We start from the raw sequence: 27,958 nt of genomic DNA, 5'->3' as shown, positions 1-27,958 counted from the left end.
CCTAAGTAAATATTAAATAGCTGCGAGTGAGGAGGGAAGAGCCAGTTAATGATCACGCAAAAGATAGGATCTGTTTTCTCACACGAAAAGAAAATACTCATTAATCCTCTCCTAGTACAAGATGATTTTGCAATAATCCTTACGTGGTACGTGTTAAACGAGCACGACAGCCCCCACCCCCGAGCTCAATTTAATTTTTTGATGACACAGCCTAATCAATGAAGTGTTTTAATAGCTGCAAAGGCAATATCAACAAAAATATCCGATCAGATTAGCGATTAATGAAAAGCCTATTAGCTTATGATTCAAATAATCGACTGAAATGACTCAAAGGGGTCAAAAACTCAACGATGCTTCCTTTCACTCTCCTTGGATCATTTTGAGGAAGAGGAAACAGTGAAACATACTTGTGAACAAAAATGATTTCACAAAAATGATTTCACAAAAAGAGAACTTGTGTTTTGCACTCTTTGCTCTGAAGTCGTTTGACTAGAGTGTTGTGATCAAACTGACTTCTGTTCCCACCAGCGGATGGGGACGAATAAAAATCCTCTTGCAATTCCACCGCCCTCAGCTGAGACCCTTTGCAGTCGGCCATCTCAGACTCTTCAATTCTGACAGTGGAGAGCTTCAGAGATCCTAAAAGACATATCATATAAATGACAATTCGACCAAAATCGTACTTGATTTATATTCATTGGTCACCAAGATTAAAATCAGCGAGCAAAATGAGAAAGAAAAATGAATGAAAGTTAGACTTTTTAGTAATAATTAAATCAAAGGTTAATTATAACGAGCACGCAACGTGTCCGTTGGTCCTTTTTGTAGTTAAAAATTGTGGGATCATTTCCGTTTGTGCCTGCCACCCCCCCCCCCCCAGTTAGAGAGATCATGTCATTATATAGCAATTCATTATGTAAAAATATGGCACGTGCTTTGTAATAAAATGCACCCACTAAGCTGTGGTAGGGGGCACAAAGATCCAAAATGTCTTCAGTTTAACTCTCAGCAGATTAAATCTAACGAAATATTTGGTTTTATTTTTTTTTCCTTTTCTGTAATCAAATTCGTCATTTTCAAAATTCTGTGAACAAACAAAACAAGACACACGTGCCAGTTTTAAAATGCCGAAAGTCTGCAGCGCCAGAGGTTCCTATATACATAGCCTGAAGTTGACCTCATGACCTTTCGGTATTTTCAATAAAGTTGTGTTTTAAGCCAGGTTACGTGACTCTGCAGAAATCGGATCTATTCTGTTTTGCCCCCCCCCCCGAGCACGTGCTATTTTCTTAAATAGTAACATGCTATATAACATGTAATTTGTAACTGGGGGCGTAAAAAACACGGGGGGGGGCAAAACAGAATAGATCCCAGAAATCATTTAAAAATTCTGACTTTACAATTCGAACGCCAGATGGATCTCGTGAAACGCCAGAAGTTCTTTGTAACCTCAAGCAGAGTCACGTGACCTATATCTAATGTGCTTCCGTTTATGATGCTCTTTCATAAATACTACCGCCTAAAAAAAGCGAAGCTAATCATTGCAATATAGTGGTCACAAGGCCGTTTGAATAGCAATTATTATGTCTATATTCCAAGGGTCGACTGAGTCGGAGTGTGAGGGGGGGGGGTTCACCTCTTTTTCTCCAAAAGTTTTTAGTATGCAAACAAACATTTTACCCGTAACCAAAGGTTTTAATATGTAGAACTCATAAACAAGACGAAGTTATATGGTTAGTTATACAGATTATAATATAAATTAGTTATAAGCGCACCTTTCTCACAGGACAGTCAAGCGGCTGAAGAAGAATTATTTCACTTCCAGATAAAAAAGCATCAAACATAACCGACTAACGGGGTCTGACCGAACGGGTCAAACTTTACTGACTAAGAACCGCCCTTCACACCATGAAATTGTCTCATCAAAAAGTTTGGTAAATTGCATTCTTGGAGTTTAGGCTCACGGCTCTAAGAGAACTTAATGCCCTCCCAGCGCTACCGGTTTATCCCGTTTTTGAGGATGAAAGTCAAATGGGTCAGTCGAGCGAAAAATCGCATAAAAAAAGAACACAAGACTAATATAATTTCTACAAACTTCGTTTGAGAGCAACCAAAAAATAATCCAAAACTGACAAAGGAAAAACTGACATACAGACCAGGTTTCCAAACAAAACAAAGATTTTCCCCCAACTTCGTTAATACAAATCAACATAGCCGATGAAAGTCACTCAAAAACCGGGCGAGGGCTTTAGTTTTTAGGCTTCTCCAGTACTGGAACCAATTAATCTTCTGTAGAAAAAGATTGTGAAAATTGTTTATTTCCGAAAAATATTACTATACTGATGACATTTTCGAGATATTCCTTATCAACCGTATTGCACTACTCATTTAAGAATTAATCAAATTTGTTCTCAGGTCCCTAATTGTTTTCACAAGCAAGACTTTTGTAATAAACTCTTGCAGCCCGATTCACAAGATAAAAATGCAAGCAGTCAGCTATTGAATTTTCTAATTAAAGTACTCTGCAGAAAGAATCTGGAACAGAACGCAATACGCTCTAGAGGTGCTGAACTGCATTAACATAGCCGGCAGATTGCCGGAATAGCTGCGAAATAGACTTCCGTGCCGTATAATAGAGATAGATAACGGATACAGATCTAAATTGAAAAAACCGACGCCGCTCAAAAATCTATGTAAAAACATTCAGCGATAACTTAAAACAGCTTGATAAAATTCATTCCACAGAAGCCTTTTTAGCCTTTATTAGTGACCTCTACTGCACATATGAGTTTCTTTGACCTTAAACTAATGCAAATTAAACTTCAGCATTAAAGTGCAAAAGTCACTTTATTGAATGAGGTAAGTCACGTATGATCAAAATCTAATCACGTATGATCAAAAATGCCGATTTTTGATAGAGAGAATGAGAAATGACGTCACGCGCGCAAAAACCGTTAGAGAATAAGAAGCCATTAAGAAAATTTGACCTTTTCAGCTTTGCTGTGTAAACAAACGTCAGAAGACGAAACAAAAACATAGTAGGACCAGCCCTGACCTAAAATTCAAAGAATTTTTATTGACAAAACAAAAAACTAGACAAAGAATGGGCTATAAATGGATTCGGAAAACCATTTAGAAAACATTCTATCAAAAAATCGAAAAAATAAAAATCGAACCAAAAATGGCGCTTGTGAACCAAAGCACAAGCGAGAAAGCAATTTTTGTTCCTACACCATTCTCCAACTCTACTTCGAAATTAGATTTAAAAAGTTTATGCCGCAAAACTACTCGCTTTTTCTTTTCACTTCCTGTTTCGGTCTGACGAAAATCAACGCAACATAAAAAGATTTCACGAAAATGTTGAACAATCTGTGAACAAAGGTAGAGCAAAAATTTTTTTTCGATCTTCCTCATAAAACAGCTACAGATGATTCTAGCTATACTAGCGGTCTCATTTCATAGGCCGGCTCATAGGACCGCGAACAATTGCATAAAAACTTCCTTTGAGAACAATTATTAAACCTTAGGGAACAGACGTAACAGATTGAAGGCTACGCGAATTTTCTTAAATCAAAATCAACGACGAAACTCAAAACTAATAATTACTCCACTCAGCAATTCAAAGGGCTAGACCAAGAGGCTATGTCAAGCGCAGGTTCATAATTAAAGATCTATCAGTTGTCGCTTCTGAACGAGACTGTGCTTCAACCAACAAATATTTTGGTGGCTGGCGTTTTACGTAGCACTTTTAACTAATATTCTGAACATATACGACTTTTTTTCATTCTAGCTCTTCAGTTTTTAATCAGTTTTTAGCTTGACCATAAGATGAGCTCGCTGGATTCCATAAAATTGGAGAGATATTGTGAAAACTTTACGGGTCGTGCGAAATAAGGCGGAGGAGCGGGGGGGGGGTGTTGGGGAGGGGTCAAACTCTAAACTCGTTACCTGTTTATCCCGTTATTGGAGACGAAAATTCAAATAGCGAGACAAAAAACTATCAGTTGAAAAGTTCGTACACAAAAAAATAGATAAAAAGATCAGCAGGAGTGATATAATTCTACAAATTTTGTATGAGAGCGATAATAAACATACCCGGCAGATTGCCGCAAAATAGCCGCCGTTGATTCCCATAACTCCATTGGGATTGAAAGAAAAGAAAATATCAACAAAAATTGATTTTTGTACAAAAACATTTCTCAGTGCGAATTATTTTGATGTCATTTCTTAATTGAATATACTCCTGTCTCTCACTGAGAGGCTACAGGGTCTAGTATCAATAAGCATTATAGATAGTAACTAAAACTTATGAGAACAAAGTTCAAGTACCGGGCATCTAAAAATGGGCTTTTTGGGTTTATCCCGTTTCTACTTCTGACTTTGATTTTTTTATATTGACTCTCTTCATTTTGAATTATTTTGCTGAGCAGCTGCTGTTTAAAAGCACTTTGTGCAGAATGACAGAAGAGTGAAACTAGCCTAGAGAATTCAAAAAAATTTCACGCAAACTGTCGAAAAAGCGGCAAAATGGGTAAAGCGAAAAAAAGTTCGACGAAGTAAAAAAAAAACAGCAGGACAAGTCCTGACGTACAAACAATTTTCATTGACTAAACAAAAAACTAGACCTAGAACGGACTATGAGTGAATTGGGAAAACCATATAAAAAAATTCCGATCCAAAAAATCGAAACAATGAAAACCAAAGTGAAATTGCCGCATGTGAACAAAAAACCACTAGCGAGAAAGCGAATTTTTGTTCAAACACCGTTTTCTCACTCTACTTTAAATTTAGAGCGAAAAAAGTTCACGCCGCAAAACCACTCGATTTTTCGCCCCACTTCCTGTTTCGGAATGACCAAAATCACTACTCCAATTTGACTTCAAAAATCATGAAAATGTGTGAACAGATCTTAAAAAAAGGACAGCGCCCCAATACAATTCAAATTCATTGAATTGTAAAAAATAGAAGCGATATAATAGCCGGCTGAGATGAGGGCGGCTATTAATTACTACTAATCTGGGAACGCGATTGATGAGTTACGGTAATTCCATAAATATTTGCCATGGTTACAAAACCAAGATTTGTGAAATTCAGTTTTAAAATCAAATCTGTCCTACCAATATCTTCTTGGGAATTGCGCATACTGTTAGGGTCATCGTGGCCATCGGCTACTGCGGATGATGAGGAGTTTGCTAGCTCTATGTTGAGTATAGAATCGGTCGAACTGAGATTCGACTCTGAATTTGATTGTCGTCTTAGACCCAAATGGGTTTCTGTATTTATACTGCCGTATCTGCCACCATCAAACACATCTTGATCGTTGTCGCCCGCTATGTTACTGTTGTTATTACTGCTATTCAACCGACCCAGGAACTCTTTCGGTTTAATTCTGTTCAAAAATTGTGACGATTTAACAAACACTGAGTTCGTAGGTGACGTGAAACTTTTGCTACTTGAGTTCAGAACGTCCTCAGAGCTTCTTGTTCTTTCCATTCCACCATTATCTGATTTGTTCCCGCCGACACTTAGGAACCCTCTCAATTTGTCCGCGGCTGCTTGAGCGCTCAGTTTGCGACCGGCTGTCAACATAGAGATCTGGTCTGAGGAGGCGACCTCTAAGTGACCAGACTTGACCTTGATGCTAAGTGACAGTCTGGAACGTGCTTTGGCAAAATCTTCTACAATTTTGTCTACGATAGCTCTCGACTTTGAATACTCTTCGGATCCTCGTTCTGGGTAGCATAATTGCTCTTCTTCGCTTCCAGGGTGATTAGAATGCTGGTTCAGATTCTCATTTGAGCCACCGTTTTCGCTAAATTTGACACCGTTTGCGGCATTTTTCGCGGCTTGACCGTTTGGCGATGCTTCATCCAAATCAACTGGTTTTAGCGTGATTTGATTGACAGTTGTGATTCCTGAGGCAGTTGTTGGTATGGGGTGAAAGATTTGCAAGCAGCAGGCGTCAGAACCAGAGTTCAGCACAGTCCCGAAAGCCAGGGAATCCAGATCAACAACAGGTATTTTGAACACCTTGACGACCTTCAGTTTGTCTGGACGGCTCAAGACATAAACTAAGTAGAAATTATTACTGGAAATGATGAGAACTTGAAAAGTGGCAGCCGTTTCGGAATCTTTGGATAACGTCCAGTTAACTGGAAACAGTCGATTCCTTGTATTTTGGGGAGAAACGTCAACATGCGATTCCAGGTGGTCAACAAGCCAAGCACTCCAAAATTCATCGGATTGCTCAATTCTCTTCTTCGCTATTTCAATAATTTGGGCTTCCATGTTGAAACCCGGTTCGTCCGAGTAGCCTAAAGTTAGCAAATCAATTACACACTGCAATATTGTATCTCGGAACTGTGCCATAACGTAACGTCTCTCTAGTGAGTTCACCCCATCTCGCAGGAACCCTGTCATTTCCCGCTTCCCAGTTCTGGTGACGTCACCTTTGAGGGCATCGGTTCCAGTGTACTGGCGACTAATTGCGTTGCCATTTTCATGCCACATGTTTTTCAAAGCGGCTCTGAGTCTCATTGGGACGTTATCTTCTGGAAGTAGACAGCCAATACGGACCATTTCATCTTTGACTACGCTTTCAGCCAACCACCTGCACAAAACGGTCAAATATTCAAGAATTTTAACAATATGAGTCGCTGAGCTGCAAATTTGCTGACATGAATCATAGTCGTAAGCTTAGGCGCGATCTAATTCGGTTGAAATTGTGGATCAACTTCCATCCCCCCAGCTTAGTGGGTATATAATTACGCCCCCGCCGCAAGTGTTATACTTTACATAGTAACGTGCTATATACCAACACGGATAGTAATTGGGGGCATAAAAACACTGGGGGCCCGAATAAGATTAGATCCAAATTTGCTATACAATGATCACATCTTCTACTGTGCTCTTTTCCGTACCTGCCTCCGGTTAATGGAGGTGCTTATTAATGGCAAACCCTACACACGTGTGCTAATGTTACATTGTGACCAGCTTCAATTGGGCAAACTTTCGTAGGGCCTAAATAACGTCCACTGGCGGAGGGAGGAAGCAACGGAAAAAATAACTCAGTGATTTTGTGTTGCTGATACAAACGGGGAGGCTCGGTGTGTATATAAGCATTTGTTAGTATATTAAATTTCCACATTTTCGATCATCGGGTACTTAAGCTAGCTGATGGGAGGGGAGGGGGGCGGGGGGAATCAAAACAAAACTAAAATGCCCCCAAATTTCTTCCATAAGTTCCAAGTTCCTTATTTGATTTCGGTCGTTCTCTTTATATGGGAATCCTATATTAACCTTGAAAGTGATTAGCGCAACCCAATTGGCCTAAATATTAGTGCCAAAAAATCATTTCTAAAGTGAGGTAAGCTATTTATGGTAAAAAAAACTAACCAAGCAATTAAACCTAAAACACTCTGCCAATTATTTTTGGAACCGACGTCCCACAAATTGTAGAAGGAAACAAGGCGGCTCGGTAATGTGCGTCTGCATATAAAATTCCGATCCCCATCATCCACAATTTTGACTTAATTGTCTTAATAAAGATTACAGATGTACACAAATAGACGTTTGTGTAAAATTGCTATAAACCGAAAATACTAAATGAATTATATAATACAATGCCGCATTAGAGCCATCATGATACCTGCCATTAATAAGAAAACAAGACAAAACAAACTTCAAAATTGATTAAAAAAACAAAGAAAATATGGCAAAAACTCAATATTAATTCTAAAATCACAGTAACAAAAACAAAATCATCAAATCAATCAGATCGAAGATAAATTACACAAATTCACTTCGCAACTACAAAGCAGGAGATCTTGGCCCATAATGGGACTATATAACCAGTCGACAAAACAAAAAAGGGACGAAGTTTACACTTCTATCGAAATTTATTACACCAAATATCTCAAATGTCATAACAACCATTAGCTTTCAACTAAAAATTCAAAAATTCTTGATAACTCACTTAAAGGTCCCCTAGGGAAATGTCTTTGGTCAGAAAATATAAATACAGATACAAAAAAAGCAGAAAAAATAACAAACGTTTGCTAAAACAAAAAGTAATTAAGTCATTATGGCCATCATTCAGTCAAAATATATAGTAAAAGTTGAATAAGTTCACTTAGGTCTCATTTGATAATCCATGAGACTTACTATTATCGCACATATTCTGAAGGAACACAAAAAATTCAGAAAATGCTAAGCGTCAAAGATTAAAAACAATCAAGTTGAACAAAGAGTAAAAATGCAAAATTCGAAAATTTTTGAAAGCTAATAAAATCAAAATCATCAAAATCATAAGCTGTCACCTGGCCACATTGAATAGATTCCTTAGCTCCAATTGAAGGATGCTACTGAGTCCTGTGATTAATCAGAAAAATTCTTACAATTACATGATAACAATTACAGGCAGAAACCAGAAATTAAAAAATGTGAGAGAAAAGTTGAGGTCATTAAGAAAAGGTCTTCAGTGAAATACTTTGGATATTTTAAATTGTTATTCTGTTCAACGCCACTGGGATCTCTCAGTATCGTGATAAGAGGACTGCAAGAAAATCGAAAAGTACGAAGTGATATACAAACATCACTAAATTTTAAAGACAGCTCGTAGTATCAGAGCCACAAAAATCGAAAACTTTCAACGGAAAGCGTTAAATGCGCTAACTTATACCAATAAACCAATGATGAAAAGTCAATGAGATCAATCATTAATCACCATAGTACATTAATCACCATAGGACTTTAGAAAGTACAACATACAGGCAAAAACAAAAAACTCAATAGAAAAGTGCTAAAGTTGCCGAAGCATTAAAATCATAAGCTATTCTCTGCTAACTTTTTTCTGTTAAGCTTAGAGAATATTCAAAGCCAATGGTAATATTCAATATCTTTCAGGTGAAAAGATTTCAAAAACCAGTTATGAACAAATGTCCAAAAATCACAAAATGTGAAAACTAGTAGCATCAAAGTCGGAAAATCAGTACTTAGAAAATAAAACCAATAATCAGACAAAGTTTTGATTCAATGTTAAGCATAATGGACCTGCAATTAGTAAAACGGACCAATTAGTTCAAAGATTGAGTTCAAAAACGGTTAAAGTTCAAATTTCTTTTGAAATAAGATTTTCAAAGTCTCAACAATCATTAGGTATGCATTCAAGGCATTAGATAAGATCCTTTTTGTGAAGCCAATTGTTTTCTCAATTAACGAGCCCAAATAGCAACGAGTACAAAATAGCAACGAATGCAGTCAAAAACGAAAAAACAGAAATTTGATAAAAATTACGAAAACACAGTAGCGAAGTCATAAAAACCATGAGCGATGATTCCTTGAAAACAAAAAAAGTTTCCTTAGCCCCATTAGGTCGTAAATGGCCTGTTCACTATTAAAACTTGAATATGAAAAAGTAGTTGTCTCTAAATGACACGAGAAAAGGCAAAAAATGAAATTAAAAAGGTGCTCTCCAATAGAAATCGAATCTTTTAGATGAGACCAAAGCTGGCCTTTTTATCGCTATTTATCTTTGAGGAAACACTAAATTGTTACTTATTTTTGCTCGGCTATTTATAAAAGACCAACATGACCCCATATCGCTAAAAACGTAGTTTGAGAGATTCCCAAAGCTGTTTGATGGTAAGGTTTGAAGATCTCAAATGAATGCTGTAAGATTATTGGCTGCCTGCTGAAGAAAACTGAATACTTGAAGTTTTGAGACAATTCAGTTATCTAAAACATAGCCGGCAGATTGCCGGAATAGCTGCGAAATAGACTTGCGTGCCGTAAAATACAGATGGAAAAAGATACAGAAGTGAGTTGATAATAGTTATCGCGGCCGCCTATAAAACTTACAAGTTTATTTCAAAGGAGGTTGTTTTTGGGTGCAAAAAAATTTTCCCTGTCGCGTCTCGAACCGGCGATCTCCGGATTAACGGCCAGTCGTCTTAACCACTCGGCTGTCGGACCATACAATCTGCTTTCTTACAATCAACTTTGTTTTAGGAACAGATTCTGTTTCTGAATAACCGCAATTTAGGTCACGCAGAAAGCGTGAAATCAAGCGCGAAAAAGCCATTTAAGCAGTGACGAGACAGAATGTTCTAGAACAAATGTAAAACGAAAATGAAGCGTCAGACGACGAAACAAAAAACATAGCAGGACACGTCCTGAAGTACAATTCAAAGAATTTTCATTGACTAAACAGAAAAACTAGACCCAGAATGGACTATGAGTGAATTGAAAAAACCATTTTTTAAAAAAAAATCAGATCAAAAAAATAAGAAAAAACGGAAAATCAATGTCAAAATACCGCATGTGAACAAAAAACCCACTAGCGAGAATTGAAAATTGAATTCAAACAAAAAACAGTAAAAATCAGAGTGAAATTGCCGCATGTGTACAAAAAACCACTACCGAGAAACCGAATTTTTGTTCAAAAACCGTTTTCTCACTCTACTTTAAAATTAGAGCGAAAAAGATTCACGCCGCAAAACCACTCGCGTTTTCGCTCCACTTCCTGTTTCGGCGTGACCAAAATCACTACTCCAATTTGACTTCAAAAATCATGAAAATGTGTGAACAGATCTTAAAAAAAATAAGACATCGCCCCAATACAATTCAAATTCTTTGAATTGTAAAAAAAACCAAGAGCACCGCAATATAGCTACGCTCAGCTTACAGCTTCGCAGCTATAAAAAATATTTAAATTTTCAAGTACTGCTGAAACTTATGGAAATATTTAGTCTTATCCTTACCGAGGTAGTAGAAACAACTTGCTCTTTTGCTGTATGTTTTTGGCAGGAAAAAAACAATTATTTATTCGGCAAAATGACGTTAGTCCCCAACACACAAGGATATCATGTTGATTATGAAGTTGAGTTTAAGCGAAAGTAACCAAATTTTAGCTCTCTTTTTTGAGTATTTAGTTGAGGGCGAGACAGTTATTAAAGTACACTTAAAATGCGCTTCAAATCTTTCTGCAAAACTTGACTCTACTAGGCTTAGTGAGCATAACGCCCCTCAGGCGCATGCGCTAATTTTTAGATAGTGATGAGCTATATAGGGGCATAAAAACACGGGATGTGGGGGGAAACTTAATAAATCCTAAAACTTGATTACAGGTTGTCTAAGCTATCATTGGTGATCCGCGTTCTTCGCCTTTTCATTAGGCTTGCAGCTCAATATTATCTAGCTTGTAACGTATGGATAGAGCTGATGACTATGGTTGAGCTTTCATGGACGAAATAAATCATGTTCTTTGCAACTATAATGGTTTGTATAGCCCCCCCCCCCCCCCCCCTAAAAAAAGAAAACAGCCATGAACCATTATAGGTGAGTTAAATAATCAAAACTATTCTGTTTGATAGGATCTATATATATATATATATATATATATATATATATATATATATATATAATGATGTATATTACACAGCCCTCTTTGTTGACTGTTTATTCGCTACAAATTGCTATATGTAACCTGACCATTTTGTAATTGCTCGTACAAGAAGACGGTGGTTGGGCTGAAGCAAACATAATAAATCCCAAATATAAGTTAACGAAAAACCAGATGATGATTACCTCTGAACAACATTGGTGCGATCCAGACAGTCGACGCAGTTGATTCTGTACACTCCCTTCTGGAACTTCACCAGTCCTTGGTGGTCTCCGTAGCTGAAGCCGATGTGGTTCTGCACACCTCGGAAGTTATCCAGAAAGAACTTCTCCAACTCGTCCGCCGCTGAAATTAAATACACTATGGTACCAAAAAGCTACGTACAGCATGATTTTGCTTGATTTTAATTTTCATGGTCTAAAAAAAACGCGTGCGCCAGGGGGCGTAAAATTTTTATGCCCAATAAGCTAGAGGCATGGGGTGCAGAGTAGATTCTGGTTTTCTTTGCCACCATATAAGCGCTATTTCAACTGATTTAAAAAGTGCTCACGTGCTCTTTTGGTGTGTGCGTGGTAGTCGAAACTGAAGAAGTAGAGGTCTGGTGAGTTGAGGTCTGCGATCGCTTCTGCAAATATGGTCCAGAGAAGTTTCTCCTTCTCTTCAGCCACCAGATTCACAACTGCCACTCGAGAGCCATACATGCGTTTCAGGGTTTCAAAGTGCTTCTACAACCACACAGAACAACAATTACAAAGCAGGAAATACAACTTAACATTTTCCATTTGAGATCTTTCTCCGAAGTTCCAACAGTAGCTTCTGCCAAAACTGGGTAATAAGATAGCACGTGCAAATGGAATGGGGGGGGGGTATTACGCGCCTTTTGAGCTATGAAGGGGGGTTGTGATGGTGATTATGTTAGAGCCTCTATGCAAATCAAACATTTTTTTGTTTTATAGGAGCAATGGACAAATTTAATTGGAATTTAGAAAAATTTAAGATCACTTTTAAGATCACATTCATTATCAACCCTTTCAAGTTTCAAGTTCTCCTTTCATCCACATGTGCAAAATTTATTGGATCTGTTCTGTTTCAGCTCCCTCGGCTTAGTGGCCATATAACTCTCAACCCCCCCCCCCCCCCAAGTCTCGTGAGCTATTTTCTGCTATAAAAAATGAGCTACAAAATTAACTACGAACTGTGGGGGCCGAAACAGAACAGATCCGTGATCAATATGCAAATCTATGTATGGAATGGAACCAACTTTGAAAGCCGAATTATTGTCCTGTACACTTCGGCACTTCTTCATTTGTGCCTGGTACTTCACACCCGCCAGCTCATGCGTCCAGTACAAAGGTATCGAACCTCTAATTTGGACAAACGAACTGAAAAACTTTGTATTTTCTCCGTAAATAATGGTCTCCGTCTCTACAAAGTTTGCTACATTTCCATCCGGGTCGACTCCTCGACGTTTGTACCTCCGACCCGCTCGGTGTCTAGATCGCCTGGATACTAGAAAAATTGTCACAGTCTTTGCCTGGCTGAACTTGAACGATTCTTGCATGTACATTGGTACGTCCTGGCTAACATCCTCTTCCTCCATGGTCATTGTGAAGTGAGTGGCAAAACCATGGACTAGGCGGACTCCGAATCCGCCTTCCACTTGGGTGGATTGAGGCGGAAGTCTTTGCAGCATGACTTTGTTCCAGAAAAATGTATCATTTGTTTCATCTGCTTCCTGCTGGTCTTCACTGCAGTGTCTAAAAGAAACAATACTAAAAAGTGAGCAATACATTAGTCAAATTCATGATTTTTCTGTCGCTAGTTTAACCAACGTACACAAAAATTACTCAAGTAGGTTTTGTAGGGTTTTCCTACAAAAAAGAAGGAGTTTGCTTCCTTACACGGGTTTGAATTTCTTGCCTCCTGCATGCCTTCAAATTTTTAGTCCGCTGCGTCAACCGTCACTTGACTGTTTTGAATTTAAATCAGATTCAGCAAACGTTGGAAAACCAACGCGGTGAATTTTTGTAAGAAATGCGGTGAATTTCGCGATGAATTTTCGTAAGAAATGCGGTGAATTATTTTTTTTCACCGCATTCACCGCTTTTCTTACATTAATTTACCACAAAAGTCGATGCGATGAATTTTTGTAAGAATGCGGTGAATTTCGCGATGAATTTTCGTAAGAAATGCGGTGAATTATTTTTTTTTCACCGCATTCACCGCTTTTCTTACATTAATTTACCACAAAAGTCGATGCGATGAATTTTTGTAAGAAATGCAGTGAATTTTGCGGTAAATTTTTGTAAGAAATGTGGTGAATTTCGCAATGAATTTTCGTAAGAAATGCGGTGAATTATTTTTTTTTTCACCACAATCACCGCATTTCTTAGAAAAATTCTCCCAAAAACCTCGACCCGGGTACAGTTGCCTGTTCCGCCGGATATCCAATAATGCATACTATTACGTAAACTGTCCAATAACAGGTAGTATTATAGGAGAGTTGACGTATAGCAATCTCAATACGTGAAAAAACACACATTCTTGTAAATTAAACAATGGTTTACTGCTTTTCATCACTTGTCATTAATGATATAACTCGTCCTCCTTTCAATCGATTAATAACTCGAGGCCTCAAAAAGCTGTAGTCTATTAAACACTAACTCGACTCCTAATGCGAAAACAATAGTTGCATACAACGGTAATGTCAACTGTTAATTCATGGTTGATACCAGATAAATCGGACAAAGTTATGTTCACTGCTTTTAGTAATAGTTCCGGAAATCTTTTTGTGTTGCATTATGGCTACTAGAACCGCAAAAGATGATGAAAAACAACTACATAATTGTTATCGTCCTCTCAAATCTACTCAACAATTCAGACTCTCCTCAGAATAAAAAGCGGAAGATGTCACGGAACAAACTGGCTGTCTAACTAACTAAGTTTTGCAAAAAAACTCTTACGACTCGTACTTAACAAAACCCAGAATGATGTGCGATACAGACATCGGACAATACATTAAAAAACAAACAACTAATAAATACAGTTGACTTCTATAATAATTTTAAAAAGCAGATATATAAATAATTTTGAAATAATAAGTATGCAGCAAACACAGTACACACTAAACGTATACCTCTTTAGAATTATGGCTTACAGTAAAGATAGAGAGAATAGTACAGTTAGACGGCGAATCATTGTCCTCGCTCTTTGTTTCATTATTCAAATTTTGTTTTATTATTGAGAACGAAAAATCAAATCGGTCAGAAAAAAATGATCAAGCAAAAATAAGATATAGAAGATCCCACAGGACCCAAATAATTGCTAAAAACATCATTTACGAAAAAATGTCACTTGAGAAAAACTTATCCTGGACCATTTCCCATTCTTCTTTCAAACATAGCTGGCATATTGTTAGCAACTAGATGCAATAGCTTTGTAGACATGTAGTCTCGTAATATCAATGACAAGAAAGAAGACCTGAAAACTTTTCACCAGCTTTTGTGATGTTTTTATTTTAATTGATAGATACTTATATACTATAGAGCTCCTCTAAAAAACCCTTTAATTGAAGCAACCAAAGTCAATATGAGACTTGACATTGCAAAAACTATAAACTTAAAAGTAACAGACACAGAACCAGATTCCATTTCCGAAGTGACCAAAGCAACTCAAATTACAAAAAAACAAACCGACTAAACCGTGGGATAAAATTCTCTCGAACAACAGGCGGAATAATTTGATTCAGTGGCTGTAGCATATATTAATTTTTTATGGGTGCAAAAAAAATCCAACCAGGGAGTGATTCGCTCCCCGACCTCCAGAGTTTTCGACGAAAGTTTTAACCACTCGGCTATCTGGCCCTTGTGAACTCCAATCTAACAATCGCTCTTACTATAGCAAAAAACCTTATATCGTAAAAAGAGCAACTTAAATCACTCAAAATGAAAAACTCAAGCGTTAAAAAGTCACTTGAAAAGTCAAAGAATGTTCTAAAACAGAAGCGCAAATATAGCCTGCAAATGGCCAGAAATTAGCCGCCGTTGATGCCGTTCTAAAACAGAAGCGCAATCATAGCCTGCAAATGGCCAGAAATTGGCCACCGTTGACGCGCTAGATGTACATCGAGATTGAAATAAAAAAAAGAAGAGCGAGAAATTAATCGATTTTTTTCTATTTTTTTTTAGTGTCTGAAAGGTTATAATTTTGAGTACAGTCTCACGTCGATTCCAAAACTATGCTTCTAACCTGAAAGACTGAATGAGATAAGTCACCAGTCAAGCGTGAAAATCGTCTTTTGCAAAACGAGAAACGTGATCAAATGGTAAAGCAAAATTTAAATAAAGTAGAGCGCCAAAATAATAGCCGTCGAAAAGCTGATGGCGGCTATTAAAAAAGGTCAAGCAAAAATAGGATAAAGAAATTCCCACAGGACCCAAATAGTTGCTACAAACATCATTTACGAAAAATCATCACTGGACAAAAACTTATTCTAGACCATTTCCCATTCTTCTTTCAAACATAGCTGGGTATATTGTTAGCAACTAGATGCAATAGCTTTGTAGACATGTAGTCTCGTAATATCAATGACAAGAAAGAAGACCTGAAAACTTTATACTAGCTTTTGAGATGTTTTTATTTTAATTGATAGATACTTCTATACCATAGAGCTCCTGTAAAAAACCTTTAGGTGAAGCATCCAAAGTCAACATGAGACTTGACATTGCAAAAACTATAAAAGTAACAGACACAGAACCAAATTTTATTTCTGAAGTGACCAAAGCAACTCAAAATACAAAAAAAAACATAAACCGACTAAACTGTGGGATAAATTTCTCTCAAACAACAGGCGGAATAATTTGAATCAGTGGCTGTGGCATAGATTAATTTTTTATGGGTGCAAAAATAATCCGACCAGGGAGTGATTCGCTCCCCGACCTCCAGAGTTTTCGACGGAAGTTTTAACCACTCGGCTATCATGCCCTTGTGAACTCCAATCGTACAATCGCTTTTATTATAGCAATAAACTTCATTTCGCAAAAGGAGCAACTTAAATCACTGAAAATGAAAAACTCAAGCGTTAAAAAGTCACTTGAAGTCAAAGAATGTTCTAAAAGAGAAGCGCAAACATAGCCTGCAAATGGCCAGAAATTGGCCACCGTTGACGCGCTAGATGTACATCGAGATTGAAACAAAAAAAAGAAGAGCGAGAAATTAATCGATTTTTTTCTATTTTTTTTTAGTGTCTGAAAGGTTATAATTTTGAGTACAGTCTCACGTCGATTCCAAAACTATGCTTCTAACCTGAAAGACTGAATGAGATAAGTCACCAGTCAAGCGTGAAAATCGTCTTTTGCAAAACGAGAAACGTGATCAAATGGTAAAGCAAAATTTAAATAAAGTAGAGCGCCAAAATAATAGCCGTCGAAAAGCTGATGGCGGCTATTAAAAAAGGTCAAGCAAAAATAGGATAAAGAAATTCCCACAGGACCCAAATAGTTGCTACAAACATCATTTACGAAAAATCATCACTGGACAAAAACTTATTCTAGACCATTTCCCATTCTTCTTTCAAACATAGCTGGGTATATTGTTAGCAACTAGATGCAATAGCTTTGTAGACATGTAGTCTCGTAATATCAATGACAAGAAAGAAGACCTGAAAACTTTATACTAGCTTTTGAGATGTTTTTATTTTAATTGATAGATACTTCTATACCATAGAGCTCCTGTAAAAAACCTTTAGGTGAAGCATCCAAAGTCAACATGAGACTTGACATTGCAAAAACTATAAAAGTAACAGACACAGAACCAAATTTTATTTCTGAAGTGACCAAAGCAACTCAAAATACAAAAAAAAACATAAACCGACTAAACTGTGGGATAAATTTCTCTCAAACAACAGGCGGAATAATTTGAATCAGTGGCTGTGGCATAGATTAATTTTTTATGGGTGCAAAAATAATCCGACCAGGGAGTGATTCGCTCCCCGACCTCCAGAGTTTTCGACGGAAGTTTTAACCACTCGGCTATCATGCCCTTGTGAACTCCAATCGTACAATCGCTTTTATTATAGCAATAAACTTCATTTCGCAAAAGGAGCAACTTAAATCACTGAAAATGAAAAACTCAAGCGTTAAAAAGTCACTTGAAGTCAAAGAATGTTCTAAAAGAGAAGCGCAAACATAGCCTGCAAATGGCCAGAAATTGGCCACCGTTGACGCGCTAGATGTACATCGAGATTGAAACAAAAAAAAGAAGAGCGAGAAATTAATCGATTTTTTTCTATTTTTTTTTAGTGTCTGAAAGGTTATAATTTTGAGTACAGTCTCAGGTCGATTCCAAAACTATGCTTCTAACCTGAAAGACTGAATGAGATAAGTCACCAGTCAAGCGTGAAAATCGTCTTTTGCAAAACGAGAAACGTGATCAAATGGTAAAGCAAAATTTAAATAAAGTAGAGCGCCAAAATAATAGCCGTCGAAAAGCTGATGGCGGCTATTAAAAAAGGTCAAGCAAAAATAGGATAAAGAAATTCCCACAGGACCCAAATAGTTGCTACAAACATCATTTACGAAAAATCATCACTGGACAAAAACTTATTCTAGACCATTTCCCATTCTTCTTTCAAACATAGCTGGGTATATTGTTAGCAACTAGATGCAATAGCTTTGTAGACATGTAGTCTCGTAATATCAATGACAAGAAAGAAGACCTGAAAACTTTATACTAGCTTTTGAGATGTTTTTATTTTAATTGATAGATACTTCTATACCATAGAGCTCCTGTAAAAAACCTTTAGGTGAAGCATCCAAAGTCAACATGAGACTTGACATTGCAAAAACTATAAAAGTAACAGACACAGAACCAAATTTTATTTCTGAAGTGACCAAAGCAACTCAAAATACAAAAAAAAACATAAACCGACTAAACTGTGGGATAAATTTCTCTCAAACAACAGGCGGAATAATTTGAATCAGTGGCTGTGGCATAGATTAATTTTTTATGGGTGCAAAAATAATCCGACCAGGGAGTGATTCGCTCCCCGACCTCCAGAGTTTTCGACGGAAGTTTTAACCACTCGGCTATCATGCCCTTGTGAACTCCAATCGTACAATCGCTTTTATTATAGCAATAAACTTCATTTCGCAAAAGGAGCAACTTAAATCACTGAAAATGAAAAACTCAAGCGTTAAAAAGTCACTTGAAGTCAAAGAATGTTCTAAAAGAGAAGCGCAAACATAGCCTGCAAATGGCCAGAAATTGGCCACCGTTGACGCGCTAGATGTACATCGAGATTGAAACAAAAAAAAGAAGAGCGAGAAATTAATCGATTTTTTTCTATTTTTTTTTAGTGTCTGAAAGGTTATAATTTTGAGTACAGTCTCACGTCGATTCCAAAACTATGCTTCTAACCTGAAAGACTGAATGAGATAAGTCACGAGTCAAGCGTGAAAATCGTCTTTTGTAAAACGAGAAACGTGATCAAATGGTAAAGCAAAATTTAAATAAAGTAGAGCGCCAAAATAATAGCCGTTGAAAGGCTGATGGCGGCTATTAAAAACAGTCAAGCAAAATTTTTCCATAAAAAAGACCAGCACGTTTAAAATAATTGCCTCGAACTTCGCTCGAGAGAAACTGAACAGTTGTCTGTCATAGCATACGAGGCCCCTACTATTCAAAAACTTCATCGTAAAGGTGTTCCGCATTATCCTATAGCAACCTTCAATTTGATTGATGAGTCATTTACGGAGTAAAGCATGTATCAAAAATTTTTCTATACATTTTAACTGAGGTAAATGCATCAAATTGGGCCGCGTATAAAAAGATGAAGAGAGGCTTGAAAAGGTGAACAAAAATGATTTTTGTGAAATGAAAAAGAATTTATGGGATAAACTGAACAAAAAATTAGCAGCAAACAGAGAAAACAACCAAAATTTAACTACTTTCAGCTTAAACCTTTGCAATTATAACAACATTGTTCTCTTACAATTGAAGGGACGCAACCTACCTCTGATATGTACTGCAAAGGTTCCCATCAGCTACAAAATAGAAGTCTCTCCTCTCACGTGACGATCCCTCATCACAGAACAGCTTCCTCACTTCCCTCACCATCTTTGCCTCATTCCCCTCAAACTGCTGATTCAGTCCATAAGGTGGCAGGAACCTCGAACCAACCGGGACTCCTGGGAAGTTTCCAAAAAGAGGAGTTTCGGAGTGGAATTCGCTTCTGGCCAACTGCAGATCCTGAAGTCCTACTTGACCTCTGTTGATCCGGATGATTCCGATGTTGCTCACTGCGTAGACTGTCTTGTTGATGGGAGCTGGGAGTGTGAACAGTTCCTTAGCTTCTGTGATCACTGAAAGATTAGATCATGCTATCGCTTGCCGAGAAAAGTTGTGATTAAAGAAAGCAGTTTCCTGGGAACGAGCAAAGAAAACTAGCTTGAAGAAGTCAAAAACATTTTCGGCATAATGTCGAAAAAGGTGAAAAATAGGCTAAGCAAAACAAATTTTCCGTTTGCGATAGTTAAAAACTTGGTAGCCTAATAATAGCCAGCTGAGATGACGGCGGCTATAAACAAAAATTTCTTTAATCAAGCAAACTCAAAATTCGTTTCCAAGTTATCACAGAAAAACTCGTAAAGAGCTTACAAAAACGATGAAATCAAATAATTGAAACGGCTATCAATTGTAAGTTACGATTACGTGAAAGAGATCATTATCAGCATTTCATGGGGACTTAATCGACCCTAAAATTTGAATCACAATTCAATAAAATTCTAACAGAATTCACATGGAGTTGGCGCTAAATCTCGAGAAATCATTCCCATAAGTTGAAAACAAAACTCACTAACATCGAAAGAATTGATCTCGAAAAACTTGCGGGGCTTCCTTCCATAATATACAGCTTCAGTCCGGGGGAGGCAACAAGCTCCCTAAGTACCTCAAAATGGCATCATCGATGTTCGCTATTGTCCACTATAAAGATTTAAGATGAGAACGTTGCAAAAAAAGTTATGAAGAAAATAGGCAAAGACTTGGAAATCCTTGAACTGACCATCAAATCAATTGAACGAAGAGCCAAACAGACAGAAAAATAGACAAATATTTAAACTTCAAAAATAACGTTCAAATCGTAGACACTTTTGGTGTGAAACTGAAAAACAATGTTTCCTATCAACAATACAAGAAGCCAGAGAACTTAACAGCTCTCGGAGATTTTGTTTGAAGTAGAAGCAAAAGCAAAAAGAATTTTCAAAACACTCAGAAAATAACAAAAACATAATTAAATTATCCAATGAATCCTTGTGTCTTCACGGGCAATATTCAGATGCTAAAATCTGCGCAAAAACGCTGTTTCAAGAGCAAGAAAAGATCTATCAAACCCTAGAACTCAAATCACAAATATTTTCAAAGACTTTAAAGAATTGGAAAATCAGTACGAATTTTTTAAATTTTCTGAAAGTATGTTCAAAGTTAGTTTTCTCCATACTCTATAAAAAGAATTAACCCGCAATCCAGAAAAAAACAGCTGCATATATCAGAAGCAACAAAACAACTGTTCAAGAAGTTGAAAAATTAGAAAACTATCAAAATATCTTTGCTTATTTTTTGTTCATGCCTCCAAAACAATTTCGCTGCTACTACACGATTTCATCAACGTACTTGCAAGCCATAAATTTTATTTTCATTTACCACCAAAAAATTGCAAAATTAAAAAAAGTTGGCATTACCAATTCAAAAAACAGACATACTAAAATAGCGACTTGCACAAAGAATCTGTGAATTTTGACCAGAAACAAATGAAGACCCGCTTGCCAAAAAATTAGAAAAATGTATCAACCGCACCAACTGAGTTTCTGCCATACCAGCAAATTCAGTGGCGTAGGGGTTAATGGGGGCGAGCTGACTGAGAAGGGTCAAATATTAAGAACCACCCTTCACACCATTAAGGTGTCTCCTCAAAACAGTTTCGGAAAAACGCTACTTAGACTAGTAAGGCGTACGGCTGTAAGAGAACTGCTCAGCCACTTAATGCCCTCTGAGCGTTACCCGTTTGTCCCTTTTTTGAGGATGAAAAGTCAAATGGGTCAGACGAAAAACCGGTCAAGCAAAAATTGCATTAAAAAGACCGCAGGAATAATGCATTATGACTTTGTTTGAGAGCAATTAAAAATCCACAAGAAAATTGCAACTGCACAAAATAGATGTTTGTCTCCTCAAGCCTCTTTTCCATTGACTGTCCCTTAACCAGATTGCGCTGATTCCATGTGCTCCAAAGTCTTTCCATTAAAGAAGGCCAAAAATCTTGATAAAAAACATTTAAGCGAACCAGTATAAAATTTACTCTTATGAGAACAAAAGCTGACGATAGGCACAAGCGATAGAGAACGGCGAGGTAGAATGATTAAAGCTTCTCACCCAATTAACAATAAATGGACGAGGTGATCCGAATTCTTAAATTTGCCATTAAAACTATGAATATTTGCCTTTCCAAAAGCTGCCTTGCGGTATGCATTTCATACAATAGAGAAGCTTTACCAGAGCTGCGCGTATTAATGCTTTCGTTATTGGCATCTTTCTTATCAACCAAAAGTCAAATCGTTCAGAAAAAACGATGAAAATTGCCCAAAAGAGACCAACAGAACCCGAACAACAGCTACAAACTTTATCTATTCTCTCAGACACTCGATCATCATTTAGATTTTGCTGACTAAAGAATACAATTTATAAATATTAATTTAAAAAACCATAATCAAAATTGTGAGCCATTAAATGATTTTCTTTTCGAGTGCAACCATATTTGGCAAGACTGTTGTTACCTATTAAGTAGAGCCAATCTGAAGGTGGCACCTTCAACACTCCAATGATTCCGAAAATACACCCGTAGCATCGTCGGATCCCATCGTCATGCTGCAATACAGTCGTCTCCAGATCCTCAGTGACCGACTCAGCGTCGTACCTCATTTCACCACCTGCCATATCTATTGACAATTTGTGCACTTTGGTTCCGTAACTTCGAAGGATCTCTAAGTTCCCATCGTTCGTCACAAACACCTCCATAGCTGGTAACTGCGACGACTTGTCGGATAAAACCGCCATTACCAAGACCTGCTTTTGTCAGTTTGCAACTATAAAATTACGCTGCTAAGCACATGCCGTAAAAGTGCGACGACGTTTCAGATGAATTTGCTCTGTAAACGATTTAAATGGCATTAACTGTTGAGTTGTTTTATGCCATGTATTTTGAATGGTTGCAGTTTCGAGCAAACAGACATTTGAGTGAGTCATGTTGACATAGTTTTACTATTTGATGTGAGGCTGTTTGCCTTCGTCACTTGTAAATATTTGCAGTGAAAACATTGACCTGAAAAGGTAGAAATTATCCGACATGGTTATGGTCAATCGTGGGCATTGTTGACATCTATTTATAGAAAATGGTTAACAGACGGTATGCAAATAAAGACGTGTCGAGACAAAAAACCTTTTAATTCCAGGCAAGACTTTTTCTCAATACATAAACAAAAAAATTAGAACACGAGTCAACGAATTATTAAAAAAGTAACAGAAAAACGTACGGCCATTAAAAATTACAATTGAAATTATCTCAACAATAAAACTCAACTGCCTCTGATAATGTTTTGTTTTGATTTCAATTCCAGACAGTAGTTTACTAAGCACTTGCAAAACCGTCAGCTATAATTTACGACAAAAATTTGCCGCTCTATTCTTTCAGCTGTATCGAATTCATTGGCAATAACTTTCGAAGAAATGACTAAAGTTTGATCAATTGCTCTGTCGGACGAATTGCTCTAGAACCAAATTCAAAATTTTCTATAAAGTACTTTTTCCTCAACATTTTTGGTGAAACGTACACACCTAGCCTACCAAGAAACTACAGAAACAATGCCATCACACTTTACCATTTTATCCCGTTTCTCAAGACACAATCTAACCACTCAAACGAGCAAGAGAACATTCTACAAGAAACAAAAAGGTCACGCAAAAATTTTGCATAAAAATACGCATACGACTACGATATTTGCTCCAAGCTTCGTTCGAGAGCAATTAAAAAAGATGATCTATTTGCTTGAAAATTTCGAAGAAATAATGAAAATATACAGTATTACTAAAAGCCACAAAACTTTTACCTCAGTGCCACCTTGTTTCAGTTGTCAATTGAAGTATGAGCCCAGAATTTACGTAAAACAAATAACTTCATGTATCCCAAAAAAACAAGGCATTTAGATGTAACACAGCACTTAAAAAAGACAAAAGTTGACTGGATTTGCTTCTTTAGTGACAAAAAGTGTACTAATTTGAGTAGTTTCAATTAGATTCTAAAAACATACCCAACAGATTGTCGGAAAATAGCCGCCATTGATTACCATGACACCGATAGGGATTGAAGGACCAGAAAAACAATGATTAAAATTGATTGTTCGAAAACAATTGAAAAGTGCAAATTATTTCGATTGCAATTCATAGTTATGGCATTTCCCGTTTTTTAATGGGAGTATGCAGGTGCTACTAATGTCACAACGCATTAAAGAGTTTAAGTAAGACTTATAAGAACATATTCACGCCGCAAAACCACTCGCATTTCGCTCCACTTCCTGTTTCGGCGTGACGAAAATCACTACTCCAATTTGGCTTCAAAAATCATGAAAAAGTGTGAACAGATCTTAAAAAAAGACAGCGCCCGAAAACAATTCAAATTCTTTGAATTGTAAAAAAACGCTTTAATAGCCGGCTGCGATGCCTAGGAAGGCTATTGATTATACCAATTTAGCTTCTCAAATGAAGGCTATTAAGTTCAAAACTACAACCAGCTCAGAATCCCTCTAATGAATTGCGATAACCTAATGCACTATGACCTGGCTTTGCGATTTAAATTATTTTTATCAATGACTGTTTATTTTAGATTGCTTGGCTGAACAACTGATGTTTACAATCACTTTGAACAGAATAAGCAACAAATGAAGCTAGCCGAGAGAAGTCAAAAAAATTTTATGCAAAATATTGAACAAGCTGTGAACTAATGTCAAGCAAAACAAATATTAATTCGACGAGCTGGAAAACACAGCAGCACAAGTTCTGACATACAATTCAAAGAATTCTCATTGACTAAACAAAGAACTAGACCTAGAACGGACTACTCTAAGAAAATCAGATCAAAAAGATAAAAAGAAAATCAAGGTCAAAATGCCGCATGTGGACAAAAAATCCACTAGCGAGAAACGAAAATTTGATTGAAACAAAAGGGACAGAATGAACTGTGAATGGATTGAGAAAACCATTTAGGAAAAAATCCGATCCAAAAAATCGAAAAAATAGTAAAAACCAAAGTGAAATTGCCGCATGTGAACAAAAAACTAGTAGCGAGAAAGCGCATTTTTGTTCAAACACCGTTTTCTCACTCTGCTTGCAAAAAAATTCACGCCGCGAAACCACTCGCTTTTCCGCTCCACTTCCTGTTTCGGCGTGACCAAAATCACTACTCCAATTTGACTTCAAAAATCATGAAAATGTGTGAACAGATCTTAAAAAAACTAAGACATCGCCCCAATACAATTCAAATTCTTTGAATTGTAAAAAAACGCTTTAATAGCCGGCTGCGATGCCTAGGAAGGCTATTGATTATACCAATTTAGCTTCTCAAATGAAGGCTATTAAGTTCAAAACTACAACCAGCTCAGAATCCCTCTAATGAATTGCGATAACCTAATGCACTATGACCTGGCTTTGCGATTTAAATTATTTTTATCAATGACTGTTTATTTTAGATTGCTTTGCTGAACAACTGATGTTTACAATCACTTTGAACAGATTAAGCAACAAATGAAGCTAGCCGAGAGAAGTCAAAAAAATTTTATGCAAAATATTGAACAAGCTGTGAACTAATGTCAAGCAAAACAAATATTAATTCGACGAGCTGGAAAACACAGCAGCACAAGTTCTGACATACAATTCAAAGAATTCTCATTGACTAAACAAAGAACTAGACCTAGAACGGACTACTCTAAGAAAATCAGATCAAAAAGATAAAAAAAGAAAATCAAGGTCAAAATGCCGCATGTGGACAAAAAATCCACTAGCGAGAAACGAAAATTTGCTTGAAACAAAAGGGACAGAATGAACTGTGAATGGATTGAGAAAACCATTTAGGAAAAAATCCGATCCAAAAAATCGAAAAAATAGTAAAAACCAAAGTGAAATTGCCGCATGTGAACAAAAAACTAGTAGCGAGAAAGCGCATTTTTGTTCAAACACCGTTTTCTCACTCTACTTGCAAAAAAATTCACGCCGCGAAACCACTCGCTTTTCCGCTCCACTTCCTGTTTCGGCATGAACAAAATCACTACTCCAATTTGGCTTCAAAAATCATGAAAAAGTGTGAACAGATCTTAAACACAGCGCCCCAAAACAATTCAAATTCTGTGCATTGTAAAAAAAACGCTTGAAAAGCCGGCTGCGATGCCTAGGAAGGCTATTGATTATACCAATTTAGCTTCTCAACTGAAGGCTATTAAGTTCAAAACTACAACCAGCTCAGAATCCCTCTAATGAATTGCGATAACCTAATGCACTATGACCGGGCTTTGGGATTTAAATTATTTTTTAACAATGACTGTTTATTTTAGATTGCTTTGCTCAACAAATGATGTTTACAATCACTTTGAACAAAATAAGCAACAAATGAAGCTAGCCGAGAGAAGTCAAAAACAATTTATGCAAAATATTGAACAAGCTGTGAACTAATGTCAAGCAAAACAAATATTAATTCGACGAGCTGAAAAACACAGCAGGACAAGTCCCGACATACAATTCAAAGAACTCTCATTGACTAAACAAAGAACTAGACCTAGAACGGACTACTCTAAGAAAATCAGATCAAAAAATAAAAAACAGAAAATCAAGGTCAAAATGCTGCATGCGGACAAAAAATCCACTAGCGTGAAACGAAAATTTGCTTGAAACAATAGGACTAGAATGAACTATGAATTGATTGCAAAAACCATTTAGGAAAAAATACGATCCAAAAAATCGAAAAAACAGTAAAAATCGAAGTGAAATTGCCGCATGTGAACAAAAAACCAGTAGCGAGAAAGCGAATTTTTGTTCAAACACCGTTTTCTCCCTCTACTTGCAAAAAATTCACGCCGCAAAACCACTCGCTTTTCCGCTCCACTTCCTGTTTCGGCGTGACCAAAATCACTACTCCAATTTGACTTCAAAAATCATGAAAATGTGTGAACAGATCTTAAAAAAACTAAGACATCGCCCCAATACAATTCAAATTCTTTGAATTGTAAAAAAACGCTTTAATAGCCGGCTGCGATGCCTAGGAAGGCTATTGATTATACCAATTTAGCTTCTCAACTGAAGGCTATTAAGTTCAAAACTACAACCAGCTCAGAATCCCTCTAATGAATTGCGATAACCTAATGCACTATGACCTGGCTTTGCGATTTAAATTATTTTTATCAATGACTGTTTATTTTAGATTGCTTTGCTGAACAACTGATGTTTACAATCACTTTGAACAGATTAAGCAACAAATGAAGCTAGCCGAGAGAAGTCAAAAAAATTTTATGCAAAATATTGAACAAGCTGTGAACTAATGTCAAGCAAAACAAATATTAATTCGACGAGCTGGAAAACACAGCAGCACAAGTTCTGACATACAATTCAAAGAATTCTCATTGACTAAACAAAGAACTAGACCTAGAACGGACTACTCTAAGAAAATCAGATCAAAAAGATAAAAAAAGAAAATCAAGGTCAAAATGCCGCATGTGGACAAAAAATCCACTAGCGAGAAACGAAAATTTGCTTGAAACAAAAGGGACAGAATGAACTGTGAATGGATTGAGAAAACCATTTAGGAAAAAATCCGATCCAGAAAATCGAAAAAATAGTAAAAACCAAAGTGAAATTGCCGCATGTGAACAAAAAACTAGTAGCGAGAAAGCGAATTTTTGTTCAAACACCGTTTTCTCCCTCTACTTGCAAAAAATTCACGCCGCAAAACCACTCGCTTTTCCGCTCCACTTCCTGTTTCGGTGTAACCAAAATCACTACAATTTGGCTGCAAAAATCATGAAAAAGTGTGAACAGATCTTAAAAAAAGACAGCGCCCGAAAACAATTCAAATTCTTTGAATTGTAAAAAAAACGCTTTAATAGCCGGCTGTGATGCCTAGGAGGGCTATTGATTATACCAATTTAGCTTCTCAACTGAAGGCTATTAAGTTCAAAACTACAACCAGCTCAGAATCCCTCTAATGAATTGCGATAACCTAATGCACTATGACCGGGCTTTGCGATTTAAATTATTTTTGTCAATGACTGTTTATTTTAGATTGCTTTGCTGAACAACTGATGTTTACAATCACTTTGAACAGAATAAGCAACAAATGAAGCTAGCCGAGAGAAGTCAAAAAAATTTTATGCAAAATATTGAACAAGCTGTGAACTAATGTCACGCAAAACAAATATTAATTCGACGAGCTGAAAAACACAGCAGCACAAGTCCTGACATACAATTCAA

General features: G+C 36.9%; 1 protein-coding gene across 2 annotated transcripts; it reads right to left on the bottom strand.

Annotated features, from left to right (window-relative positions):
* On the bottom strand, positions 1 to 22,769 carry LOC142351424 (phosphatidylinositide phosphatase SAC2-like). Of its 2 annotated transcripts, XM_075403430.1 has the most exons (8): positions 22,228 to 22,769; positions 19,413 to 19,761; positions 12,663 to 13,158; positions 11,952 to 12,126; positions 11,587 to 11,746; positions 5,118 to 6,610; positions 1,776 to 1,799; positions 555 to 639 (listed from the first exon to the last, which is right to left on the bottom strand). In XM_075403430.1, the coding sequence occupies exons 1-7, from the start codon at positions 22,505 to 22,507 to the stop codon at positions 1,792 to 1,794; spliced, it is 2,961 nt and encodes a 986-aa protein (XP_075259545.1). In that variant the 5' UTR covers positions 22,508 to 22,769; the 3' UTR covers positions 555 to 639; positions 1,776 to 1,791. The 2 variants fall into 2 exon arrangements, with proteins under 2 accessions (XP_075259543.1, XP_075259545.1); XM_075403428.1 differs by lacking the exon at positions 1,776 to 1,799 and having other exon boundaries at positions 1 to 639.
* Positions 22,770 to 27,958: the final 5,189 nt, after the last annotated feature.

The sequence above is a fragment of the Convolutriloba macropyga genome, chromosome 13, assembly GCF_964194025.1.
Source record: "Convolutriloba macropyga chromosome 13, txConMacr16.3, whole genome shotgun sequence".
NCBI lineage: Eukaryota > Metazoa > Xenacoelomorpha > Acoela > Convolutidae > Convolutriloba > Convolutriloba macropyga.
Note: the sequence above shows the minus strand (reverse complement) of the source record. Positions and strands in the feature narration are given on the sequence as shown.

Excerpts from the sequence above, each read along its gene's own strand:
- LOC142351424 (XM_075403428.1), bottom strand. The coding sequence starts at position 22,507 with ATGGCGGTTTTATCCGACAAGTCGTCGCAGTTACCAGCTATGGAGGTG. Across the intron at positions 12,127-12,662 it reads ACAATAATTCGGCTTTCAAA|AAGCACTTTGAAACCCTGAA; the intron begins GTTGGTTCCATT and ends GTGTGGTTGTAG. Across the intron at positions 6,611-11,586 it reads CGCACCAATGTTGTTCAGAG|GTGGTTGGCTGAAAGCGTAG; the intron begins GTAATCATCATC and ends CGTTTTGTGCAG.